General features: G+C 41.8%; 3 protein-coding genes across 3 annotated transcripts; all 3 read right to left on the reverse strand.

The window, feature by feature from the left end:
• Positions 1–621: 621 nt before the first annotated feature.
• si:ch211-266g18.9 (transforming growth factor-beta receptor-associated protein 1) lies at positions 622–9,272 on the reverse strand. The gene is made up of 11 exons (XM_037747387.1): positions 7,746–9,272; positions 7,389–7,583; positions 7,048–7,202; positions 4,191–4,273; positions 3,709–4,056; positions 3,544–3,601; positions 3,328–3,471; positions 3,029–3,163; positions 2,798–2,942; positions 2,308–2,729; positions 622–2,213 (listed from the first exon to the last, which is right to left on the reverse strand). Exons 1-11 carry the CDS (start codon positions 8,428–8,430, stop codon positions 2,070–2,072), a joined length of 2,514 nt encoding a protein of 837 aa, XP_037603315.1. The 5' UTR covers positions 8,431–9,272; the 3' UTR covers positions 622–2,069.
• Positions 9,273–9,418: 146 nt separating this feature from the next.
• Positions 9,419–13,220, reverse strand: fhl5 (four and a half LIM domains 5). The gene is made up of 6 exons (XM_037747388.1): positions 13,137–13,220; positions 12,765–12,942; positions 12,396–12,570; positions 10,578–10,747; positions 10,246–10,432; positions 9,419–10,080 (listed from the first exon to the last, which is right to left on the reverse strand). Exons 2-6 carry the CDS (start codon positions 12,921–12,923, stop codon positions 9,929–9,931), a joined length of 843 nt encoding a protein of 280 aa, XP_037603316.1. The 5' UTR covers positions 12,924–12,942; positions 13,137–13,220; the 3' UTR covers positions 9,419–9,928.
• A 4,757-nt stretch (positions 13,221–17,977) lies between these two features.
• fut9a (fucosyltransferase 9a) lies at positions 17,978–24,867 on the reverse strand. The gene is made up of 3 exons (XM_037746661.1): positions 23,922–24,867; positions 21,932–22,176; positions 17,978–21,643 (listed from the first exon to the last, which is right to left on the reverse strand). Exon 3 carries the CDS (start codon positions 21,633–21,635, stop codon positions 20,553–20,555), a length of 1,083 nt encoding a protein of 360 aa, XP_037602589.1. The 5' UTR covers positions 21,636–21,643; positions 21,932–22,176; positions 23,922–24,867; the 3' UTR covers positions 17,978–20,552.
• Between the last annotated feature and the right edge of the window lie 3,024 nt (positions 24,868–27,891).

Raw genomic sequence — 27,891 nt, forward strand, 5'->3', positions numbered from 1 at the left:
GTTGCCACTTCTGGTCATGTGCTTTAAAACAAATACTTGACAAGACTAAACGAGGCAGATAAAACACATAACAGGTAAAACACACACAGTTATATAAAGCAAATAAAACAGGTAGAGTAGATGTAATAAATAAATATAAACATAGGTATAACACTAGAGGAATAAAATAGGTAAAATAGATGTAAGGTAATTGCACTTGTAAAATAGGTAGGGTAGATGTTATCAATAAAATGTAAACAAAGGTAGTTGCACTTGAGGTATATATTGCACAGTCAAATGTATTTCACAGTTAGTGTATTAATATTGCACAGATTTATTGTTTGTTCAGTGTCCGTATGGCCCAGGGAAAGAAACTGTTCGCGAGTCTGGAGGTGCAGGCTTTCATTGACCTGTAGCGCCTGCCAGAAGACAGCAGGTCAAACAGGTGATGAGCTGGGTGGGAGGAGTCCGTGAGAATAGTTCTGGACCTACTGAGGCAGCGGGAGATTCTTGCTGCTTCCCGGTGTTACACCGAAATCTGTGACCACCGAAATCTGTGACCGCAGAGAAGCATTTCTGACGGCTGTTGTCAAAAAATGTGACAGAATACGTGACAGAAAACACACAAAATCTAGAAAACATACATGTATTTTAATAATTTTACATTAAAGATGTATTCACACACACACACACACAAAAGAAAAGCACAAGATAGCTACAGTGGGGGTCACATTTTCAGAAATGGTGACCTCATGTTGCTGGCTCCTCTGCGGTCACAGATTTTGTTGTAACACCAGCAAATGCAACACAGTGATTGGACACAGGAGTCTCCCTTATAGAGTTCATTAGATGTATACCACACTCCATCAATGATAAAGACACATTTCACTCAAAATTAAAGAGTTAATTTCTCTCTGTTACACTAATCCTAGTTACACTCTCAAAGGGCTGCACCACGATCACCACTATCAGACCTCAGTGAAAACAATGAAAAAGTCCCACAAAAAACCTCCTTAGTAGAGAAAAAATGAAGAAATATTGGCAAGGGCATAAAGACATAATCTCTTCCAACATGCTCATAATTCATTATTTATGTACACTGCAATTAGTCACTCACCCCAGGCCAAAAACTTAAACCAAAAACGTGCAAGCGGTCCAGCAAAATGACCAAGTTCAGGTATGTTTTGGGTCTGTTCTTTTAAGTGTTTTTTTCCATAGGGCTGGATCTTAAGAGGTTATGATATGTGTTTAAGTTTATATACATGTCCATACTGTACATGTGGACACACTGGAGTTTGTGTGTTATTATTTGGAGTACACGTCTGTCATGTTCCCTTAATGACAGGGAAGATGTTGGTAAAAATGATTCTGATTTCATGTTCCATACACAGCACAGACATGTCATTTGGTTGCTTGTTAAATTAACAGAAATGACCCCAAACTCTGCACTTCCTCAACCTGTTTGCTTTTCATTTTTAAGCCTGTAATTGTGATTTTTTTTTAGTGGGTCATAAATGTATATTAATGCACACAAGTGGAATGAAAAAAAAAAAATCTGTCTTTCACGTGCAGCCTCTCAGTTGTTGACTTTCTATTTCCAGCTCTAAGCAGACAAATATACACAGTCAGTGGAAACCATGACGGCGGGGATGCATATATACAGCTGTGGAGGATGGTCAGATTCCCTCTGGTCATCAGGTTGACCACAGGTGGTTTCCATGTTAAACACCACTGTCTGATCAGTGAATATATGTATATCTCTGAGTGTCCTCCACTTTATAGCTATTGCTGTCTACAATGTCTCTAGGAAATGGCTCAGACATGCCGCCCTGAAAAAGAGCACTGCTTGCTCTTTTGCTTTTTGAAACCAGTTATTTACACAATGTATTTTCTTTTTTTCTAATTAGGGAAAGTGTCTGGCCCATGAATCAAATCCTTGTGCAGAGTTTGTCTAGAGGACACAGTGTAATCTAGGAAAATATCGGGTTGGAAGCAGACATTTATCCAGTTTGAAATGAATGTGATTCTCTGTGAGTGCAGGGATGTACACATTTGCATAAACAGACAACAGATTGCTGTATTTGGTGTCTTTACGATGAGGAAAAGCCAGTACAGCTTGTGTGCATCAGATCACCGTGGAGGTTACTGGCAAACTGGGGATCTGCAAGGTCTCTCTGACAAACGTTACACTTCTGCCCTTTGTCCAGTCTGAACTTTGTTTTTGAGGCCTGCATCTGCAGAGAGAAAGAGAGAGATTCAGAATAACAACAACAATACACTCAATGTTCATGGAGCGAAAAAAAATGTTAACTATGTCGTTAAACTCACCCAAATGACCTTGTGCCGCATGAGCTCTGCCTGGCCCAAAGCCTTTTGCACCCTCGCCATCCGCCTCTGGTGGAAGGTCTCTCTGAGGGAGCCGACTAAGAACTGGGAGACCAGTTGAACAGACCAGGAATCAGGAAGGAGCTGGATGATATTCTCTGCTGCAAACACCAGAGGGTTGTTGTTGAGCAGATCCACGGCAGCGCTGGTGAGATCCTCAGAGCTCAGGTAGATTTGGAGCAAGGTGAGCAACAGGGTCTGCCTGAACTGAGGGTCCCGGCCCTGGGCGGCCCTGCAGCAGTAGGCCTCTGCAGCTTGGAGGTCTCCCTCCTGGTGAACCAGCACTTGCAGAGCCTGAGAGTGTTCACCAGTCCTACCGAGGAGAATGGCTTTCTCTACGTGCAGGGTTGCTGACTTGACTCTCTCTGCAATGAGAATATAATTTAGTAACAACTCAGTCATGATTTATTTTCCTCATAAGGCATCCACACACCATATACAGTGGAGGCGTCATAGAATTTGGATTCCCATAGCAGCTGCTGCAGCTTCACTCTGGTCTTCCTCAAATCTGCTTCCTCTTCCTCTCGCAGCGTCTCAGTAACATATGCCAGGGCCAGACGGTTGTGATGTCTCTCCTCCTGGGGGCAGATTACACCAATCATGTCTCGGTGTATTTAATAAAGGAGTCAGGGATATTAGATTAGGTAGCTGCTGCTGTACCCACCTCGCTGTTTAGATCATGGATTAAGAACTCAAGATACAAAAGCAACGCCAGTGGGTACTTCTCCAAGAGGGCGAGGACTGCTTGTGTCTCAAAACGATCATCTGGTGAACGCTTGTTGAAAATCTGCACTCCTATCTTTTTCAAATAAAGAAAAAATGTTATTCATTACCAATAATTGTCTTATAAGCAAAGCAATTAAGGTGGCATTTTGCTGCGTTTATAGCCCCAACACATAGTTGTTTTGTGCAACTCTGCCCTCTGCAGTTAAGTTGAGAGCATGAAAAAGGGAAAAAAAGCACCTCTTGGTTTCTTTGAAGAGTCCAGTCTGCAAATTTCCACACAGCATCTCTGTCTTGCAGCTGACTGAGAGTCCACACAATGTGTTCGTATACATCTGAGCAAGAGGGGTCTTTGTGAAGGCCATCTTCAATTTTCACCCAAGTCTGGAAGAATAAAACTACTTTTATACATCAATGTTTTATATAAAATGTGTGGCGTTTTTGGGGAAATGATACCTGGATTGCATCAATTTGATTTCCATGGCTTTGATAGAGGGAACCTAATGCAAAAAATCTGTAAATAAGACGAGATAAAACAGGAAATTTGTCATTCAACAAAAAATCACAATCATAGTTTCTAGTTACAAATCACCTATTCAACAAATACTCATTTATTTTCACCTGTTGTGTTGCTCCAAAACAGGAACACAATGGTCCAGCCTGCACACATTCGGAGATGTAACAAGCTGCTGCAGATTTTCACTCTCTCCCAGTTCTACGTACAGCCTCAGGAGGGCGCAGTCCACCTCCTTACTGCACTTCAGGCCTTGCTCCATCTCCCTGACTACTCTGAGGAAGTCTCCCAGGAAGGCCAGGTAATGATGAAACTTGTTCCTGTTGTCTTGGCAGAGCACCTGGAGATCCCTGCCCCTGTTTACTTGATCAAACTGGGATTTAAAGTCCTCGCTGAGGCACGATTGCGTGTCAGGAAAGAGGCGGATGATTTCTCTGGGGTCCAGCTCACCGGTACTGTTCAAGTGGGTAATGAGTATTGATTCGTGTTAGACTTAAGGGTGTAATTCAGCAGAAAAGACACACAAAATTCACATATTGCACAGTTTGCTGTGGTTTATTTAGTGTTGTGAAAGGGGTTTCACTCTCACATGAATAGATCTCTGGCCTCAGAAAAACCCTCCTGGTAAAAATGAACAAATCCAGCCAGGCAAGTGATGGCCTTCTGCAGCTCCTGCCAGTAAACAAAAAAACCTCTTAAAAGCAGGCACGTAATGCATGAACATATTTAAAGCACCAATATGTGAGCTGGAATCAGTGAGGCAGAAGACTGTGTGACTGTCCTTAAATCTCAAGGGCACACTTTAAGATATTCAAAAAAACACAAAACCAGACAAATAATAAGGTCTGACTCATCAGTGTGTCACCTCTAACCTGTAACCTGAGATATGGCACAGATTACACTAAATCTCAGACAACAGCTGCTGTCCTCAGTTGCATTCATCCAACTGGAATACACCTACAATAGCAGCTCGCGACAATATACTCAGTCTGCCCGTCGACAGCCTGGTTCAATCTGTTCTACACTGATGAAATATTAAAGTCAAACACTTTGATGCAGTGCCAGCTGTGGTTGTAATGCATGCAAAAGATCTTCACATCAGTGGTGTGTGCGAATCTATAAAATGGTTAAATTAAAGCAGCAATGAACGTTGCCTTGTAAAGTCAGACAATACAGGGAAAGGGAAGTTGAGAAAAAAGGGCTTGACGTTTGTAGGCTTCTTTGTTAAAGTGTGTGACAGCTATGTCAGTTGTAAAACCTTAATTGTATACTTTTTTTAAGATGAGTATACCCCGAAAGAAAAAAAAATGTGGCGACTTGTACTAAAGGAATGTAAACTCAGTTAACCTAAACCAAGTCCAATTGCTGCTGATTTAACCCTTCCTCGGATACCCTAACCTGGATGACTGAGAACCTTCACAAACATACTAAGCTCAGTTAGTTAGCTTTTAGGAAGAATTTATCCATGCTACTTATTATGATTTAACTGCTGAACAAATTTAAAACTGAACTGTCCATCCAGGCAGAAATATCTCAACAACTACTGGATGGACTGCCATGAACTTTGGTGCAGAAATTCATGTTCCCTAGAGGATGAGCCCAAGTGACTCTGGTGACCCTCTGACTTTTTGTTCTTGCGCCACCAGCAGGTCAAAGTTTTCACTCATCCTGTGAAGTATTTCAACATCTGGGACATGGATAGGCACAAACGTTAGAACAGACAGACCATCATGGTTCCCATATCATTTATGACTTTGGTGATCCTGTGCCTTTTTGTCGTTAGCGCCACTATGAGGTCGACATTTGTGGTTTTGAGTGATATATTTCAACAACTATTGAGTAGATTGCTATGAAATTTGGTTCAGACATTCACATCCCTCAGGATGAATTGTAATCACTTTGGTGATCCCTGACGTTTCATCCAACGCAATCATTAGGTCAAAAAATCTCTTTGTCTAATGCTGTGGTTTATGAGCTGTAGCCTACATTTACATCAGCCTCAGTGGTAATTTGTTTTTAGTGATAATTAGCCAATTTTAGCATTATAACACGCTAAACCAAGCAACGCAATCTCATCCCAACTCGTCACATACTGACGCTTTGTCAGACCCCTCGGCGTCACTTTTCGGTCACAGTAAACGTGTACTTAATGTTGTGAATTAAAATCACTATAGTTAGGTTTAGAAAAAAACAACATGTTTGAGCTTAAAACAACTATGTTTTTACGTGAAAATGACACAAATGAACAGCTGATTGTAACGTGAAAGTGAAACTTAACGCACGGGACACAAACTGAAAGGCTTGTGTTTGTTGGACCCATCCACCCCCCTTCCCGCCTGTCCGGTGTGTCTCTTTTTGCTCTTTAAACTACGCCACCACAACTCTTTCTCTGAGAGTTTAATGTTGACGCGAATGGGTTTACATTGCAGTTAATGAAAAGCCCGGTGCGTCTCATTCTGACACTCAAGGGTGCATTGTGCGTCGGTATCGAACGTCGACGGCTGTGACAAATGTTGGTATTTGACTGAGAACGGGCTGAACTAAGATGGGGTAAATGGAAAACATTGTACCTGTTTTGACATCAGCATCAGTTAGCATTGTCCGGCCCAGTCGCAAAGCAGTTTGTGAAATAGCCACGAAATTTAATATATTGATTCGTGTATATAGACATGAATTTCACTCTTTTTTTTCTTGTGATGGTCAGCACGAAATCAGTTCGTATGTAATCCAAGTAATTGTGAACCGGCAAGTGTAAAGTGCGGTGAATGCCACATAGGCAGGAGGTCGGAGTGGATGGATGGGTCAAAAATCACAGGACTTTCACCCATGAGACTGGTGTTTGTGTCCCGTGTGAAACCAGAAGTCAAAGTTGATTTATTTGTCACATAACTTCCGTAATAAAGTTACGGCACTTCCGGTGTTATTTTAATCCAAACCGTGATCTTTTCCTAAACCTAACTAAGTAGTTTTATTTTGAAAAGACTGGAACGGAAATAAAAACGCACGAAAAATACGTTGTTGAAAGTCGGGAAATTTGTGTCTATGTACACGAATCAAATAGATTCAATTTTATGAATCACGAACTGCCGTGAGACTATGTTGCATTGTCATTGTGAGCATGTTACCTCAAAGCACGCTAAGCAAGTTTTATTTTTTTTAAATATACATATTTCTTTGGCATAATAATTTCATATGGTGAAACAGCTGTTAAAAAATGGCAGATTCTGGTCTAAGCTCAATTTTGTATTCTGCGTTTGTAGGGCATTACAGTTGGGCGGGTTGGAAAGAAGAGAGGAGGAATACTATAAATGCATCTGTCTCATTTGGTTATCCTCAAAAATTGTGTTTTTGTAACCCTTGAGAAGTAGAACGTATTTGTCAGAAACCTAGATTTCAAAGCGGGGATGTGGTTGCGTCCTGCTTTGTGTCTATAAATTAAATTTCACCTTGTATGAGTCAAGTGGACGCTGGGCTTGGACTCCATCCAGCAGCAACAAGGCCTCTTCGACCCTCTCATGCCGTACAAGCGCCTGGATCTGCTCTTCGAGTGGCACCAGACGTAGGCTGAAAATGTCTCTCTCTGTGAACACCAACACACCATCTGGGGGAAGATTTGTTTTGGGTTTTCAGAAACACTCGGTGAGTAGGAACAGTAGGTGTAAGGATGATTGACTGAATCAGTGCAAACTGAGACGACATCTTTTGAAAACAAAAAAACAGTTTGACAGCCTCTTCGGTCTGCAGTCTGCCAGGATTAGGTGATGGACTGATGTTGCCCGGTTTTTACCTGATGTGGAGAGCAGACCCTTCGCTCCGCTGAGACTCGCAGTCTGTTTGCGCTGCTGATCTACCATGCTGTAGACAGACAGCACTTGGGGCTGCAGGGTTAAGATGTAAGGGAAACATACTCCGGCTGCCAGCACCTCCTGAGGCCACTGCAGGGGAGGGCGCTGGCATATCCCTGTCTTCATCACAAACATGCCTGAGGGATGAGGATGGAGTAATGATATCTTGGCAAAACAAACATCCCCTGGCTACATGGATATATGGGGGAGTGATATGAGATTATTAACTGTAAAGGAAGCATGTCACATGTGCTCGACAGCCTGTAGAACAACATGTACCATAAACTGGCAGCTCTTACCCAAAGATTCAGGCCCGTTCAGGAGGAACTCCCCTCGTCCCACTGAGGTAACAATGACACGCTGCCGGCTGTGATTGTGAGGAAAGAGCTCGTCACAGCTCCCAGTCTGAATATCACAGAGGAGATACCTGTTGCTGGTGGCTACACACACACTATCACCATGTACCGCCAACGCCACGGGGTCCTGGAGCAGAGGCACTTCCTTTACAACGTCCCACCTGTCCACGCCCACCACGTGAATCCGGATCACCTTCCTGCGGCTGGAGGAAGTCACTATCTCCACACATGCTTCCTGCTGCTGGGCTGAGTCGCACACTTCAAGCAAAGACACGTGCTGGATCTTCTTCAGCGCGGGAACGGGCTCTAAGGAGAACATGTTGAGGGCAGTAACGCTGCAGTCCCACAGGACCAGCAGATAGTTGAAAAGTGGGAGTACCCTCAGTTGGGTTACGTGGTTGCCTGAGCCTAATTTTCTCACCCTTCCTTCTCTGAGTTTGCTCTGGCCTGGACTCAGGTCTCCCTCTGTGCTACTGGGAAAGATGAGATGCTGAACTGTTGCATCCTTGGTCCCTATATACACGTTTCGGTCGTAGCACTCAAGGCACTGGATGCTGGATTTGTTCTTTTCTTTTGGGGCTGATTGCTTTTCATAGACATGCGTTTGTGTAAATGCTCTAAAAGCCATTGCAGATATTTAAAAAAGGTAAAATACAAAATGTATCGGCCTAAATTAAAGCTATAAATCTTCTGTGAAATACCAAATAAGAAGCCCCTACCTCTCTGCTCTTCTCTCTGATTCCTCCACAAGTTAATGAAGCGTAAAGTAGTTTCACCATGTGACTGTATCCTGACAGGAAACCTGTGTCAGCGTTTTTACGCCGCTCATCCTGCCATGTAAGGACTCTTACACAACTCATCCAACGGTCTCGCCAAGAAAACCAACTTTTACAAGTGTGTAAACAATACGTATGGGGAGGAAGACAGATATTTTGAGGTGCCCACAGTTACGGTCGCTTGTATTCTTGGCTTTGGTTAGTGGATAATGGACAAGTAGAAGAGCAAGTTACCTTCTGATCAAAGCATATATGGTCGCTCTCTCAATGTCTCTTGTTTACAGCGTGAATGAGCTGGGTGCGATGAGGTCAAGAAGCACTGGAAGCACACCAGATGTTTGTTTTACGGCAATGATTGTCTAAATGGTGACTCTCGTAAAAAGATGTGGATTTCAAACCTACCATCACATCTATATTTGTTTGCACTGAACGTCCCTAAAAGTCTGCCCTAAAGTCACGTACGCAGACTCCTCCTCTATACGGCATCGTCGGAGCAGAATAAGACAATTAGGATGAGCATGGAGGAGGAGCATGATATACTGTACATAGAAAGGTCTTTATTATTGGAACAACCTTTAAGTATTTCACATGAGAGAAGCATAAATCATGCATATTTTTTTGTTTTCGCAGCATGAATACATTTATAAAGGCAATCATCATCATGTAGCCTATACTAAGCATACAGAAATATATGAGTAATGGAAGTCAGACCTGTATTAAAGGGAAATATGTTTTGGTGCTGCAACTAACTATTGTTTTCTTCATACATTTATTTTTATTGATTTATCATTTTGTCCATAAGAAAATAGTAAAAAAAATAAGCCCAAAGTGAAATCTTGAAAATGTTCTTTTTTTATCCGTCCAACACTCCAAAATCCAAACATATTCAGTTTACGGTCATATAAGAGAAAAAAAGTGTCAAATCCTAACTCCTAAGAAACTGGAACAAACAAATGTCAATCGATTGATCCATTAATTGACCAGTAATCTCTAATATTTTTGCACCATAATTTTATCTTTGTCAAAAATTGAAAGGTTTATGAGTAAAAATCTGTGATTTTTTCATTTCAAGAAACAAAGAAAACATCAACAATGGAACAATGGCGCCCTAATTTTAAAGATACATGTTTATCTTTATGGAAACATCACACTTTTCGTGTGTGTGGGCATTGTGAGAGAACTAATGGTCTAATTTATAACACCAAAATAAGAAAATATCAAGCATTTGATATTCAGAATTTGTGTACCGGGCATGCGAAGAAGAAATATTCATGGATACACAATATCTGTATCAGAACAAGGAGCTCTCGTTGTCAGTGGGACAAACCCCGTGACCCCTTCATGGAAAGGTCACTTCTCCCTGCCACAGTCGGTGCACATGATGTTGTCGCGCTGGGTGAGGAAGCCGCGTCCCACCAGCGACACGGAGCATTGGATGCAGGTGAAACACTCGCTGTGCCACTGGCGCTCTTCAAAAGAGATGTACTTAGCCCCAGCCAGACCTGTGCACATCAAACAGAAATCAATGTATTTCCATAATACATTAAGGTTAATGCAAAATCCTCACCTTGTTAATCTGACAGGTCCTATGCAAATGCAAATAAAGGCCTTGAATATGTGCGTGTGTCAATGAGTGAATGAAAACATGAGCACAGTCAGTGACTCACTGGTGATGGGCTTGGTGCAGCCCACACACTTCTTTGCATACAGGTTGCTGAAGCATTCAAGGCAGTAGGGGTAGTTCTCCCTGGAGGTGAAGCGCTGACCCGACAGCTGCTTTCTGCAGCTGATGCATAGGAAACACTCACGGTGCCAGGGTTTGTCCTGGTAGGTCACTCCACCTGTTGTGATGGACTAGAGGTAACACAAAAAAAACACAAAAGATAAGAGTGAAAGACACATTCGTCTTACTACGCATCCTTTTGTTATGTGAGTAATTTTAAAACACCAGAGTCAGGGGGATTTTCTGCAGCAGTCAAGCACTCAGCTGTAACTCTACCTTCTTACAAGCGCAGCACTGGTAGGCAAACTGCTTCTCGAAGCAGGGCACACAGAAGTAGCCGGTGTCTTTTGGGATGAAGGACTTGGTTCCTATTGGCTGCTGGCAGCGGTGGCACAGGAAGCAGGTCTCATGCCAGCTGTTCCCCTTGTATTCCATTTTGCGGGATCCTGGCACAGGGGACGAGAGCAGCTTAGTCAGCATATGGTACCTCTGACGGAAACACACCGTGGCTCAAAATAGTGCTGCTTTATCTGTAGGGAGAACACGATGCAATCTTAATAATCTTGGAAATTGCATCGGTCTAGTGTTTTAAGTGTTTATATTTTGATATTAATTAGTTTTGGGGGTCTTTTCTGCACATATAATATTTTCATACAAACCTTTAAGCCAACATGGATGAAAGGACCTTAAAGTGCTCAGAAAATTTCAACATCTACAACTCTGACAACTCCATCTACTGAGGAAGATTGTGTTCTGTGATCGAAAGCTCCAGAAGAGCTACTAAATGGACTCTGTGATGGGATTTTCTTTTGTCAACTACTTTTTCCAAAGTCAAGAATGAACTTTCAATCTCAGCTCTTATTTTCTTATTTTCTAAAACATATTAAGGCATGGTCACACAAGTGCGAATACAGACGAGTGACCATCTCCTGCCGAGGCAATATTCGACTGAAAGTTCACCAAAGTTGAACTCCATGCAAATTCAACGATGGCTGAACAACAAACCAAATGTATTGGATTAACAATATGGATCTCTTCCAAACCCAAATCCACTTACAGTACATCCCAACTTCAAATAATGTCCAAATGCCATATAAATAGACTGAGAATAGCAACAAAAACCCATGCCATCTAACCAGAGGTTTAATCAACCAATCAGCTCAAAGTCTAGTCCAGAAGTCTTAGCTTTAGAGGTGCTGGAAGGTGGATTTTGTTACTTTTGGACAGAGCCAAGCTAGCTGTTTCCTCCTATTTTCAGTCTTTCTGCTAAGCTAAGCTAACTGCTGTTGGCTGTAGCTTCATATTTACCGTACAAATATGAGTTTTATATCTTTAATTAGGAAGACGAACAGTAGAAGTGAAGCAACACAAGTAAGAAAATTAAGCTTATAGGGCACTCATGGTCAATGGAAAATCTTGCGCGGCAGCTGGATTCTCGCATTATCACCAGATCATGTGAGAATCGCAGGATCACATATCACAAGAAAATCCATCTTGTCAGGCTTCAAGTAATGCCTTCAAGCCAGTGGCCGGACCAATCAATGTCCTATGAGGAGCTACTGGGAGATACGGGCGTAGTTTAAGTGTGTGATGCGACACGGAGAGGCGACCGTTCATTCTAAACAACAGTGGCGGCTCCTAAAGAGGTTAGCGTAGCTGCAATAGCATCAGTTATATCAGAACTGGAGAGTATTTCTTCATTGAAAGAAGAGCAAAGAACGGCACTGAAGGCTTTTCTTGATGGCAAAAATATTTTGCTCTTCTCCCGACTGGCTTCGGTAAGACTTTGATTGACAGATGGTTCAACCAATCAGGTTAAAGGCTAAACAGTTTCCAGTGACGGCTTCTCACATGGTTCTGTGTGAACAAACCATCTGGCGTGCCAGGTTAACTAAATGGACCACGCGGAGAAAAGTCAACCCGTTTTCTAGGTCAAAAATTAACTTTCAATCTCATTAATGGATTTATGTTTTTTTTTTTAGGGTTATCATTACATTTATTTTGTTTAATATAAATGTGACAATGTATCGTTATATAGCTTTTAGGTGATATCAATTTATCACAATCATCATTATCATCATCATCCCAACATACCTGGCATGACGGTTTTCTTGCAGGTGGTGCACTTGGAGGAGTAGTCGTGGGCGTAGCATTCAGTGCAGAGCAACACATCCTCCTTGGCAGCAAAGGCCTTTTCCACCAGAGAGCGGTCGCACTTTGCACACTTGAAACACTGCTCGTGCCAGTGGCGATCCTTATAGGACAGGTCCTGTTGATATTTATCACATTATTTATTGCACTTTTATATTCTGTAAATTAGGATAATTATTGAGAATTTGCATGTGAGAATAACACTAGTAATGAGTTGGTGTTTTTAAAGGTCAAAATGTGATCAAAATACATAAAAATAGCATACAGTCTTATTTTAGACATTACTGACATCCAACAATGGTGCCTCCTTACCTTACAGTTGCAGCCAATTGCCACAGAGCAACCCTCACAGCTGTTAGCGAACAGGTTCTCGTAGCACTTAGTGCAGTACTGCGTGTCCTCTTTCATTATGTACTTCTTCCCCAGCAGGGAGTCCTTGCAGTAATGGCAGTCGAAACGCTCGCTGGACATTGTTGTTTGGTTTCTTTAGCTGCAGGTCAAAGAGAGCAGGAGGAGGAAAAAAAATTGGACAATACAGAAGAATAGGAAAGATGGAAAGTGCCCTGTAATAGTCCAAGCAATCTCTTCCCCCTCTCATCAAGCAAGTAAAGAGGCCAAGCAATTTTCCTCCTTCTTTCAAACGAATCTGAAAAAAGCAGTGTTGTATTAAAGAAGTCTCTGTACCTCAGTTGATATGGGGAGATATGGGTGAGGCTGGAGCTGGGGGCTGCAGAGAGCAAACGGTCCAGGCACAGGGATGAAGAGGGGTGAGGCAGGATTAGAGGTATCCACTGGGGGGGATCTTCTATAAATACTGGCCCTCTTATTAGCGGTAATCTCTGGGGAGAATGGACATGCTCCACTGCATCATTCTGCACCTTTTAAGGGAGCTGATGGTGCACAGATCGCTAAGCATTTGAACTGATTCAATCATTGCTTTATCCAGGAATATGTAAAAGTAAAGCAGTTTTAGGACTAGAAGATAGATTAGTGTTGTTGAAACATGATCAACATGAATGTCAGTGCCCAAATGTTTGATAAATTTCACATAAATACACAACATATTTTCTTTCCACAGACTAATATCCGTTTGGATATTGGTGCCACAGCAGAGATATTTGGCCATTTGGATGCTGTGACATGTCGTGTCAGAGCCTGCTACACACTCAAGCAGTTGCAGATGGCTTATGAGAGGTAGGCGCCAGGAGCTTTGTGGTTGCCAGGTACTGAACTATATATTGCCAGGACCTCTCAGAAGCTATTGAGAGAGCATTGGCAGCACTTCAAGGGGGAAGCTGCATGCGGGCCGTTGGATGTCCAATCCATCCACGGCAAAATAAAGGAGGAGAAGCAGAAATCACAGTTTGATGGTGACCAACTTGTCGATAGCGATACTCTTGTAACTTCATTAAAAACACATATTTAGTGGGTTGCTCTGGTACAAAAGATAATGCACACAGTAAAAATCAATGGGTTAAAACGCACTAACACATTGGGTCAACATTAAAAAGTACCAATTGATTGTTTTCACCCAGAGATTATTTTTATGGTTACTTTGACATGACAAGCTCAAGCTTTGGCTTAAAATTCTCACAAATGTATTGTTAGTTGTACAAAACAATTTTCCTATGACATCTGAAACTGCAAAGGAATTAGTGATAAATAGTGACATGTAAGTGAGTAGATTATAACAGTTTGCAAACCGGGAACACTGGGTAAATAACAGTGATATAAATAGCACCAACACTGGGTCATAAGAAGTTGTCACGTTGGTGCGATATTGACCAAAGTTGGATCAATTTTGACCCAGTGAGTGTAGTGTTGTGCAGATCATTACAGTACAATATAGAATTCAAATGCTTCTGATTTGTCAGTGTTTTTCTCAGTCACACACACCGAGTGAATGTACAGTTGTAGGTGTCAAAAATGATGCCTGAAACAGTACAAATCTTCCTTTTCCACCTGAGAAAATCAGCATCTTTGATTGATTGTCGACTAATTACATTTGAATCTTTGAACATGTGCTCATATCAGTTTTCCAAAAGGATCAGGGGGTGGACATCTTCATAAAAATAGCCCGAGAAGACCCCCAGCCCAGCCCACAGGCCTAATCCCTCGTATACACTCACAGGAAGGTCAGCAACAGGGATGAGGCCGAGAGGAATGCAACTCTGTCTAGATGAACTCTCTGTCTTTAAAGTAAATCATCTTTTTGGAATAAATAATATGAAATCCATTTTTGGATCAGCAGATGATGCTGGAACACATGTAGGTGGTATCTACAGTACAAACCTTTGAGGAATAATGTGTTATTTTTTACCTACACGTTGGGTGTTATGTAAGGCTTTCAGCACAAAATAACCGTATCATGTCAGGAATTTAGGTGTTGGAACTAGTTCTGATTTGAAGTCCTGGCATCCTTCAGGTTTTACTTATTTGTAAGTAGGTGGATCCGCCGGATTACAAGGAGTCATCTGCTGCTCTGGATTAAATTACCGCTGCATTGTACCCTCACTCCCTGTTGGAGTCCAGCTCAGCGGCTGCAAATCTCGAAGCCATGCAGACCTTAAATAAACCCAGAACCAACTGTAGGGCAAATATAGTCGTTGCCTCTCAAAAAGCTTCTAATCTTTGTTGCTGCTGCACACAGTATGTCTGTCACCACGTGACATCAAGCCAGGGGTGGAGGTGACCTATATTCACCAGCAAAACAAAAACTCTCATCTCTTCGAGTGTATTAACATGATATGAAAGTCGTGAAAAATGAATTGCATGTCAACAGAAGGCGTTAGTCACTGAGCAGAGATTATTGTGTTCGTCAGTGTTAATCTGTATTCGCGCATGCATGTTTGCAATTTTATCTGATTTGCATCTGATGGATAACAGGTGCCGGTCTTTGTCTCACGGATTATTAACTTCTACACCCGACAGTGCCAACTCTGCGGAGCAAAAAGCTTGCTGATCTTGCGTATTCCTTTTTGCCTGCTTAATCCTCTGAAGTCAACTAGTGAGCAGCTGCCAACAGATTTCGTATGCGGCCTGTCGAGCCCCAATAAATAGGCCTTTATTTGACCTGGACTCGGGTGTCCTCTTATCTTGATGCATTCAGTCTTTACAATAAGGTGTCAGTGGCCGTTTTTTCGCCCTCTTAATCGAATGATCTCGGAGAAGAAGAGAAGCATTTACTTTGGTGGCTCCTTTGAGGTGGCGACTTGTTGTAGACTGAGACAGATCAACGCGACACAGTTGCATCTCTCTGAGGCACAAAAGCCTTGCCGCACCAGAGTTGACAGCTGGTTGGCATGGTGATGACAGCATAAGTGGGACCCATTAGGTGGTGATGAGGGGCGGCTCTAGTAGTTAATGAGAGGACTCACACAAAACTGGCCCTTTGAGCGGGCCCTCTGCACTCTACTGCGACGTGGAAAGCTCGCTTTCAATGCAGCGTTTTCTACTGAACAGGATAGCCACATAGGGGGCTGCCGGGGGGCGAGGTGATACAATCTACTAAATCTACAATCTCGCAAAACCTTACACCCCTTCAGGGAGGCCCTGTGAGCCTCCACCGACTCTGCCCCCAGTTCTCACCAAAATGAGTCATGGTATGAGTGGGTGACAAGACCTGTCACATAGCCAGACATATGATCTCCACTACTAAAGAGGAGAGAAAGTTGTCTGCTCCTAGGAATGCACAACCCATTAAAATGTTCTCCTGTTCGATCCCTCGCCTCCTCCCAGCCCACAGATTTATTTGGATTACCTCTAGGCGCTAGCAGCAGCAAGTCAGAGCACAAACCTCAATATGTCACCTATATAAGAAATTTATACCTAGAATTTTGATCAATTATTCAAAGCCTGCACAACAGAGATAGCTGAAATCAAAAAACTGAAATTCTAACGGTGAAAAATCACAATCTTTAGTCAATCTCAGACAGCTTCAGAGCCCCAAAAGACTTCCTTTATTCTATATCCTTCAAGGACACTTTCCCAGTAATAATAACTTCATCCTCAAACACCTCCTATTATACGAATAGTGCAGCACAAATAAAAATGTTCACTATAAATGTTCCAGATTATTAGATGGATCCAAAAATGCCCAGCAGTCAGTAGTAGGGTAGAAATCTAATCTGGGCCTCATTTTCTGATCTGCTGGATTCAAAACAGGATTTAAATGACAGAAAAGGTAAATGGTAAAATGTTTGTTGGCATTATTACAGCACTGATGTGACTTTATTTTTAGGAAGTTGTTATATTTGAAACCAGCAGTAACGGTCACTTGGGTGCAGCGGAACACCGCTAGTGTACGGCTGGTTTTTAGAGACTTTTCAATGAAAACAGCTGCTTGGAGCGTCCGTAAACGATGCTATGAGAGTGGTTAGAGTGAACAAAAACATTAAAGTTGCATGCAGGCCAGAAAAAAAAGTAAACAATGAGGGGAAATACGCTCTATAGCTTTGTCGTGCTGAGAGAAACTAGAGAGTCAGTTTATAATGTTCTGTGGGTTCGTCGCTACGAGACACACCTTTGACATTACAATGTCTGTCACACCATCTTGAGTTCTGAAAACTGGAGGCACAATGAATGCCCCCCTGCCTTCTGAACTTTAACATTAATCCCCAAATGACATCAACGGAGTATTTGCCCCACAGATCCCGCCAACAAAAACATTTATCACACGTTTTGACCCGCAGGGTTGAGCAGAGGCAGTTGACAAAGATGCGTCATCTCTGCGTGACGGAGGCGACGACTGTAAATACCAGAGTGCTAGCGAGGATATGGGGTAACTAACAACAGCCAGAGGATCGAGGCGTAACCAACACAACACACTCTCCTCACTCTCACCCATCACTTATCAAGGCTTTTGGATAGCTATTTATACCTCCGCCTGCATTACATGGCACTGGAGCACAGTGTGGGCAACATCTGCGGAAATTATATTTGATATAGATGCAAGAATACTATATTAGGTGGCATCGTGTTAAATGCGTGAAGACAAACTAACTTTGTATAACCTGAAGAACTCAAACTTTCAAATGTAGGCCTGCAAAATAGGCCTACATGTGAAATGGTGAAGATACTCAAATTTAAAGGAAGAGTTTGACATTTTGAGAAATGCCCTGACTCAATGTCTTGAATTAGACGCGATCAACACCATTCTCAAGTTTGTACGGAAAATATGAAGCTACAGCCAGCAGCTGGTTAGCTTAGCTTAGCTTAAAGAGTGGAAATGGGAGGGAAACAGCTAGTCTGGCTCTGTCCAAAGGGAACAAAATGCACCTAGCAGCAACTTTAAAGGTGCATATGTATTATGCTAAGCTAAGCTAAGCTAAGCTAAGCTATGTGGCTTCTGTTTTTTTCTAATACCCTCAAATAAATGTATTTCCCAAAAATGTCAAACTATTCCTTTAAGGTTAGCAAGCAACAACAGAATATTTTTTTGTTGAAAAAAATGGTTTCAGTGTAAGATTTCAAAAGTGTACCCTCAAATACTTCTTCAGCTGTCAAAAAAAATCTACATGCTCCACTCACGTTTGCTCATTTGTCCATATCTTTATTTTCTTTGACACTATCAGACATCTACAGTTAAAACACAACATTTGGCAAAATACAATGATTTGGCAAAAAAACTTGTACTGATTGACTCACTGATTATTTCAGCGAACTGGCAGAAAATGAGCATTTCTGGAAAAAATCGTCATGTTCAACCACACACAAAGATTTCATCCCACTCAGTATACAGTGTTTTTTAAGGACAGTATATCCAGAGACATCCTGATTCACTCTCTGGTGCTGTGACACACTCACAGACTCAGACAGGGAGGGGGGGACAGAGAAGCCACAGCTCTCCATGTTTGTTTTTGTGCAAAAAAGAGAGAAAGGGAGAGAGGATGAAAGAGACAGACGACACGAAGAAAAAAAAAAATGTTTCTTAAAGTCACCAACCACATTGGACAAGAAACCTTTTGTTTTCTTACATGAGATAGGACTGTACAATATGAAACCATGAGTGGCAGTTTCATAGTTAATCTGTGGGACAGAAGAGGTCTTGGATGACAGTTTCTGAACTCACAATAGCTCCATCTAAAGACAGCCACTAGCACAGTGAGTCACACAACTCCACATGAATAAAAGTGCTATATCTCTGCTGCATTTTGACACGACTTTTTCAATAAGGTCATGCCAACAGATTACCGCCTAATAAAAAAAATTGCCTCCCTTGATGAAAACCGCCACCTCCCAACACCATTGTCTCTGACGATGGTTATCCTTTTCAAGTGTCTCCTTTCTTGTTTCACATCCTCTCAAAGCACCAACATTACCCACAAACGCGCAGCAAAATCACATTCACCGCCTGACAACACTTGCATGTTATAAAGAGATTTGAACATTAAAAATATATACAACATATTGTTTCTTTCCCCCATAAATGCAAACGCTGTTGGAGCTCCCCCAGTCCGGTGCACATACAGGAATGATCAGTGTTAGCGGGCTGGTTTGATCCAGACGATGATTCAGTTCACTACACGGTTTATATATATACAGGTTTCACTATGGCATTTGGAACCATACTCCATAAGAAAAATAATCCTAATTTACATCGATGGTCCCTTTGACAGTGAAGAAATATCAAAATTATAACAACCTGAAACATGTTAAGAGTACTTTGACCAAGACACCGGCTTATCTTGCATAAAATGTTGACTTGGTTTTTCACAGTTCTTTCTGTAAAAACTCAACCATCACGTCAATAGCTGCTGAGTGCTGTTGAGATGCATTGTTCAGCTGTTCTAACAACATTTAAAAGTGATGTGATATTTACAGATGCTGATGCTTTTTGTAGTGTGATCTTGAGTGGTGTAGGTTGGCTGGTGAGCCACACAACTGTAAACAGGAGTGTAAACAACAAAAAAAAGAAAATACAGAAAAAATATCTTTCACATGCAGTCCTCTAACTGCCCACTCAACACTGCGATGTGATGATTCAAAGATGCCTAATCTTGCTGTAATCTTTTTCTTAAGAGGTCCTAAACATGTGGGCAGATACTTGAAAATATCAGTGCAAATATTTGATGTCACATTGTGGGATGACAGTACAGTTCGCACAGCTTCAGTAGTATGTTCATTTTGTGCTATTTCCCATTGTTCAATTAAAAATAACAGATCAAATCAGAATGCAACATAATGAGGTGTCTAGGGGTTTCATATTGCAGTACAATGGCTCTGTACTGTACTATCATCATCCACACAGGATCTAACTGCACCGTGTGACACGTCACATGTGACAATGAACAATTCACAACATAATTAAAATAGTAACCTCCCTCTTGCAGAGCAAAGTCGCATCTGCTGCCAGAGACTACCGGGGAAATGATCACCATATGCCACCTACAACACGACGTCCGTCTGTCTCACTGTACATATGTAGAGATAGGTAATCGTTGGATTAGCAGTGCAAACTTCCAAAAAAAATATGGGAAAAAAATTACAGCTACATAATTCCAAAAATACACAATATGTACATGAACACAATTGAACTACTTTCACATTTGAGTTCAGTAAACACTGCATAGGTGACTGCATCACTAGCACAGATGACATTGTTTTTTTTTTGTCATATAATGCCTCACTTGAATAAATATTACATAAATATTTGCACTTTTTATGTCAGTCTCCCTTCTGCAGCCGACACTATTCCGTCGTCATGAAAAGGTGAAATTTAAAGAAACAGCCTTGCATCATGAATGTCGTCTGTTATACAGGGACATCCATACAATCGCACATTCGTACTAAGAACAAAAGCATAAAAAATAGCAGCAAATGTTAAGCAAAACATGGGTTGAATTAACAATAACAAATGTAGTGCATTTGTAATTCATCAAATTTAAATAATAAATGAACACAAAAAGGCAAAGTAAGGCTTAGCAAAATTGGCTTGCAAATGAAATTAAACAAGATGGATGTCTCGCTGGGCCACAAATAGAAAACATAATTCGGGAGCTCTGGACACGACCGTAATGAACCTTCATGTTAACTGAAGGACAAAAATCTTAAAGCACTGCCTTTAACAACACAACAAGCACTGCATAGCCCTTCAAAGCACTATCCGCCCCAGTACCACTTGTCAAGGTTATTGAATGCCTTGTACTCTTTGTGCCTCCGCAGGTAATCACAAGCCAGGCATGTGTGCTCTGCCCAGAAATAGGCCTTCTTTACTTTAAAGTGCCGCCTCCACTCAAAGTACCTGAGGTACATTTCCTCGTTCTTGTCCAAGAGCAGCAGGTAATCGGCCAGCTCCTTGGGTGAGGTGAAGTCGTCCACGTGGATGAAGGCGTCCCCCTGGATAAAGTTCTCGTAGTTCTGCCGGGGCGGGCCCAGAACCACCGGCACCGTCCCGACAGAGAGCGGGTTGTACAGTTTCTCAGTGATGTAGTCCTTGTGGATGGAGTTCTCAAAAGCCAGGTAGAACTTGCAGCTGGCGATGGTGGGGAAGTAGTCTTGGTCCGAGATGTACTCCCCGAAGGCTTGTCCGTACGCGTGAACCTCGATGTGCTTGTACAGCTCATTGTAGTATTTCACCCGCACGTGGTCCTGGTTCCAGTTGCTCACGATCCAGCAGATCAGCTTGTTTTTGCTGGGCGGGACAAAGTCCTCATCGCCCTCCGCTGCTACGATGGACCCATAAGGCACTTCAATGTCAGCATCCTGACGGTAATTGAGAGTCAGATTGAACATGTTCTCGATCCCGGGCAGCTGGGAGGAGTGCGACGGCGACTCCAAGTTCATCCATACCCACTTCTGGAAGGATGGTCGCTGGAGCGGCGGCAGGTTGGACAGGTCGGTGCTGATGTCTCGGTGATGGATGACGACGCCATCCGACTTGTTGTAGAGGTTCCTGTCGGCAGTGATGAAGCAGCCCTCTATGTTGAAGAGGGAGCTGCACACGCCCAGGTCGTAGGTTTGTCCGAAGGGCCAGAGCCAGATCAGCACGGTGGTCACGTTTTTGTCGCTCTTGTTGGAAAAGAGGTTCTTGACCCGGTCTGTGGATACCGTGGACTCTACAGGACCGGTTAGCCAGCTGGTGGATGGTTTAAAATACATTAAAAACAGAGTCACAAAGCATCCCAGTATGAAAGTGCCGAGCAGAAGGGGTCGTAGGATTCTGTGAAAAGGTGCAGATGGCATACTCCGTCCTGGAAAGAAGAAAGAACCAGAATGAAGTCAATAGGACACAACATCCAGATTAATACATGTATAATGTAATAATACATGTAATACCACCATGAGTTTATGATGCCTATAAAACTGGATCATTGACTCGTAACAGCATTTGCAAATACAGATGGATTTTGAACATCTGCATGTGAACACAGTGTTCCCATTCTTGCTATAATCTATGTTGCACCCTGCTGTGCGTAAGGCACCCACTACTTTAGATCAATACTCATATGTTGCCTCCTCAGGCTCATTATAATACAAACCTGGTGGATTTGACTGAATGCTGAAATCCAAACAAGAGTTGTGGGAATCGGAGGGAGCAGTTCCTACATCGGGTCGACGGTGGGATCAATCTTCTTTGTGATTCAGTGCTCATAGGACAAAAAAAAACTGCAGGTCACAGCTACGAGATGCCCCTTTGCTCTTCTTACGCAGATTAACAATGATCCTTAATGATCTAATGAGGCGCGTTTGATCTTGAACGTACAGGTCTTCTTAATGACGCCTCCTTTACGTGAGCAGAGAGAGAAAGAATCAAGAAAGAATCAATTAGGAGAGAATGAACATCACCACAGGAAAAAAAAAGCATGCATGTGAGGTTATATATGCAATCAACATGCAGAGATATCGAACAAATCTTTTAAATTAGCTGGAAAATGAAAGGAAAACACTCAGGTTATTGCAAAACTGCCATGTTAATCATGGATGTTATTTCAAATCTGTTAGTTAAGCATGGATGTAAGCTTCCAGCTGTTATTAGTTCTTGGCATATTGTGAGAGAATGCTGCCATCTTAAGGCTGAGGAGAGTAGAAAGGCCCCCCCCGACCCTCCAGCTCTCTGAGAGCTCAACACACCTGCATGTTGCATAAAGAGGCCATACAAGCGAATTGACCTTATTCCACACATCCCTGAGGCAGATTTAAATCAATGAGACAAGCTCAAACACTGATTTTTCCTTACATCATCTACATTATGACATACGGGGAGTGATATTTGGCCTCACGTATGACAGCATCCCTTCATCTCTCCCATCTGTGACTACAGATCTGCACCCAGAGGCCACATGAGCCGGAGTCAGATGAGTGCATTCCTTTTAAAAGCTTGCGGTATCAATACATTTCCATGTAGGCAAATCCTCTTAAAAGAGCTGTTAACGTGTTTTCAGTGGGAAAGCGGTGATAAGCTCTTTTGCTTTACAGATGAAGCAGCACATGCATACCTTAATATTGAGATTCAGAAGAGATCAAAATCCCATTAAATATGCAGTGTGTGGTAAAGTTATAGTGTCTCCATGGTGATGGATGGTGCTGAGGTCAGAGTATAAGAGAGGGTTAATATGGCTCTCTCACACAGTCACAGTTATTTTTCCTCTCTCTTCTTTCCATCTATGAGACCTGAGTGTGCAGCTCAAGCATTGCATTCATGTTTTAAATAACACAACTGGGTTTTTTTTTTTGTCAAATGCATTGTGATGTATTTGGGACACTGAAAAAGAGCACCGCATGGGTGAGTAGTCTGCAGAGAGAGGCTATAGAAAATGACTGGAGAGAGGCAGAAAAAAAAAAGCAAGCACAGATTTTGGCAGCATCATCATCATCATCATCATCATCAGTCACAGAGATGCATCAAATCCCTGATGTGTGGTTTTTAATAACAGGTAAAGGGTAAACGCTCATGTCCTGCAAAATGACACTATATTTTTGATTTATTCTAACAGGAAAAGGCCACACATTGTAAAAAAGGACACTCCATCCTGCAGGTGAGGATTCATTTCTGCAGCCACCGAGCACACTGAAGGTCATTTTTTTTTCATGCTATAGTGGAGAGGCTGTTTAAAATGGTTGTCTTTTTTTTTTTAGGCGTGACACTGCATCGAAGTTGAATATTGAGAGAGATTCACTGGGAATTATTTCATGCGCCCCTTTTGCGCACCAAAAACGCGCAGAATATAAATAATAGCGTGGAGGAGGATGCTGCTGGAAAATGAAGCCTACATGCAAACACAGCTGAGAGAGCAATGCAAGATTTCATTCCCCTTATGTATAAACTGCAATGCATTGGAAAATGTATAAATGTGGTAAAAAATAACCGAGGAAAAAAGGTTTTTTGCGCCGGTCAGTGAGAGAGATCATTTCTAATTAGCTGGTGAGGATTTTGCGCGTCTAACCCTGCAGGTACCGCTGCTCATCCTCATCCATTGGGCTGCAGGAGGGAGAGGAAAAAACACATAACAGCCATGCATTTTCACTCACCATCTCGACAGGCGTGAGTCAAAATAGACCCTTCTTCTCATTTCCTCCAGAGGTCCTGTATACCCTTTTTTTTTTTTTTTTCTCTCAAAGACACCTTGCAACATAGGGAAGATGCGGATGCGTTTGGAATAAAAAATCCGCCGTATTTGCAGGAATAGATCCGGACGAGCCCACATCCATCGTCAAAGATTCAGAAAAAAAAATGACACCAAACTGGAGCAATGTGCGCTGAATCTCCCTCTCTGCTGCTGATGCTGCTGCTGCTGCTGCACACCGACGCAAAGGAGAATGATGGCTGCAAAAAAAAGAAAAAAGAAAAAAGAAGAAGAATTGGCGGCTACCCCGTCAGCCTGCACACTAAATTCATGGCTCGGTGTGTGAGGACGCCATGGATGCTCGGTGATGTGATGCGATGTGGAATAATTCCCTGCTGGCTGCCCATGCGCTACCTTGCCTCTGTTTACCGTCAATGCAGCTGCAGGCTGTGGCGGAGCTCCAGTGTGTCGGTGTGTGTGTGTATGTGTGTGTGGGATGCTGTGGTGCTTCAGCGTTTGAGCATATTACACTTCAATCATCTGCTTAAGGCTCTCCTTGGAATAAACAGGTGAATCATTGCTGCTGTGGATCAGAAGGTTTCCCCCTCTCTCTTGGTGTGCATCGACTCTTTATCCTTATAATAAAAATAATGTTGGGGGTCTATGTGGTATATAGGCTACATGGCTGCCTTTTAGTGATATAGGCTGAACTATGACCGCCAGTCAGTGGTGACAATGCACCACAACCACTCACTAAATCAAACATCAGATAAGTAAGTCGTTTATGCCAACTTTCACAACATTTTCATCACTTCATCACCAAAGAGGCACTTGAGCTTCCAAATGTGACCATCCAGCACCATTAAACCGTTAAAATCACAAGTTATAAGCCTATTAATCATTTAAAGGGGAACTCTGGTGATTTATTATTGCACTTCCATAAAATTGGGGGTATTATGAGAGAGACCACCCGATTCGACTGTATAATCGGGTCATTAAATAGGTGTTATCAGTCGCTATAAGCACCATGGTTTTTACTACCTTAAAAGCAACATTGTTCTAACATGTTGCAAAACCAAATGAAATGTCATGTTTTGAACACTAACAGAAAGGCTTCTTTATGTTTAGGTAACAAAAACAGTTAGGTTTAAGCAAAAAACTACAACTTCTTTAGGTTTAAGCAGCAAAACTAAAATTTCTTCAGGATCAGGTAACAAAAACATTTAGGTTTAGGCAAAAAACTACAACTTCTTTAGGTTTAGGTAACAAAAACATTTAGGTTTAGGCAAAAAAAACTACAATCTCAGGTTTAGGTAACACAAACAGTTAGGTTTAAGCAACAAAACTACAACTTATTTAGGTTTAGGTAAAAAAAATGTTAGGTTTACTCCAAATAACTACAACTTCTTTAGGTTTAAGTAACAAAACTACAACTTCTTTAGATTTAGGTAACAAAAAACATTAGGTTTAGGCAAAAAACTACAACCTTAGGTTTAGGTAACAAAAACAGCTTTAGGGAAAAACATTGTGTTTTGGCTTAAAATAACTATGTTTCAAAAGTGAAACTCATGAACACTACACATTGTTGGTTTCACACGGGATGCAAACTCCGGCCTTCTCGGTGAAAACCCAGTGATCCATCGCAGTCCCGTCCAACACTGGAGAGAAATAGTTTTTAAAAGAACGGTCGAAATCGAAGGAGCAGAGGCTGAGATATCACCACTTTTTGTCCCTTCTATGAGTCAAGCTCCTAAAAACATTTGATCCTCCAATTCCCATAATGCAACTCAATAGGGTCTTTCATTGCACCCCCTCTCTGCCTTTTAAATGCCCACGGCATTCTAACTAAAAGCTCTAAAAAAAAACTGTACCCTACCTACTACCTACTCAGCACCAAATAGAGCAGACAGACAAAGTTAGCAACTAGCTGGTGAACACAGACGAGCATTTAGCAGTTTAAGAGCCTGATATTTCCCTCAGCAGTTGGTAGACCAAAAACAGAACTATAGGAGAAACAATATTGGAGTTTGCCATGTCTATAGAAGATGAACTGTTTTTCCAAAAAAGCAACTTCTGCAGCAAAGAAGTTCCAAAATAAAACCAACAACACATACAGACACTATGACAACATGTACCCGGCATGTACGATGGTGTCAGACCATTAATAAGAAGGTAAAGTATTCCACAGACAAAAATAAAGGAGCCTCTATTTGCACCCAGGTGAGAATATTCACACAGCAGCTATTCGGCTATTTACATACGGTAATATATAACGAGCAACAAACTATATGACAGGTGTAAGTTATGGTGGATGAATGGGTCAGACTCAGGGCTTTTGCACAGAAGACCAGGGTTTAGCCCATGCTTATTTTTACACTCAGTTGACTTATTGTTTTCTGTTTCTGAAATTATTATTTTCAGTTTTCGGTTACAGTTTGGTTAGGTTTAGGCACCAAAACTTTAGGAAAAATAAACATACTGTACATATACACATACAGTCAGGGTCTGAAATTAACTTTTTTCACTTCCTGCCACTGTGGCAGGCACGTACTTTATCTGCCACTTTTGAAATCTATGTGCTAAATGAAGGAATAACATTTTAGGTCTGATGTCATTCAATTTTCAATATATTTTACATTAAAAAAAATGATATACATGGTAAATTACAGTATTCGAATTACACCGTGGCTTCCGGGGGAGTCCTATTTTTCAAGGGCAGGGAAGGAACTGTACACAGTGCTGTACTGTTCTTTGTTATCCTCATCTATAGAGGTTGTTTGCATAAAAACACACAATTCAAATTATCATGATTATTTAAATATTTGCTTTGATTAAAAGCAAGCTGCTTAGAGCTAGTGTTATGAAGTTAAACATGTCACAATTCTCTCTCTAATATCTATTTTATATTGCAGTGTAAACATCTCCTTCAAAGAAACTGGATTTATTCAAGTTTCTTGGCAAAAACAATACATTATACGAAATTATATTAGAACACATCATGATAACGTTGTCATTTACCTTCGCCCTTGAACCTCTCATAATAACTCAAAGGCACCTCAGTTAACGTTCGTTATCTCCATTATTTATCCAAGCAGGACTGTGCTGCTCACCGGCTGCTAACAGGTGACGTTACTACCTCTCCTCCTCCTCCTGCTGATTTCAACACAGATTTGTTGTTCTCAGTGTAGCATTATCAGGGGACGAATAAGGTGTGTCCCTCAGGTTTAGCAGCGCCATGCTTTTGAGAGGTTTTTTTTCTCTCCACCGTGGCTCCGGTCCCAAAGAAACTGAAACATATTAAAGGCAGTGTGCGTAATTGTGCATGCGTAACTGTGGGAAAGCATCCATAAGAGGAATCCATAGTCACAGAGTCATGAGATTCCAAGGAATTGGAAAAGTAAGAACCAGTTCTTAAAGATACTTTATGTAACATTTTACATTTATTATTCACTTTATATTGCCAATGTGTGAACGGATTGTAACATAACTTAAAAACTGAGACCTTCCTCGACTTTCTCGGTTGCCTATAACAGCCTCTGGACTGATTTCTATGTAATGGACTTGGGACTGCCATTGGTTGCTTTGTAATGTTAGCTGATAAAGTAATTTGCTAACTACAAGCTAGTTAGTATCGTGGAGCAAATGGTCCAAATGAAATATAAGAACATCACAGAACATTATGTAAGGGATAATGCCCGACGAGGGGTCCATTATCAGGAATTAATGGACGATGTGGTGTGATGTCAGGACTAAAGTTCACTTAACGGCCGCAGGTGTCATTAATAACAAGGATTTTCTGAAAGTTACATACAGTACCTTTAACGGGAACCGATTCTCTTCTCCCATCCCCAGCATTTCCCCTGTCTGCCAAAGTGGCGGATGGTCTGACGATTTTACCTGTCACTACCAACAATTTACCCGCATTTGGCGGGTGC

The sequence above is a fragment of the Sebastes umbrosus genome, chromosome 16 (genome assembly GCF_015220745.1).
Source record: "Sebastes umbrosus isolate fSebUmb1 chromosome 16, fSebUmb1.pri, whole genome shotgun sequence".
NCBI classification, from domain to species: Eukaryota; Metazoa; Chordata; class Actinopteri; order Perciformes; family Sebastidae; genus Sebastes; species Sebastes umbrosus.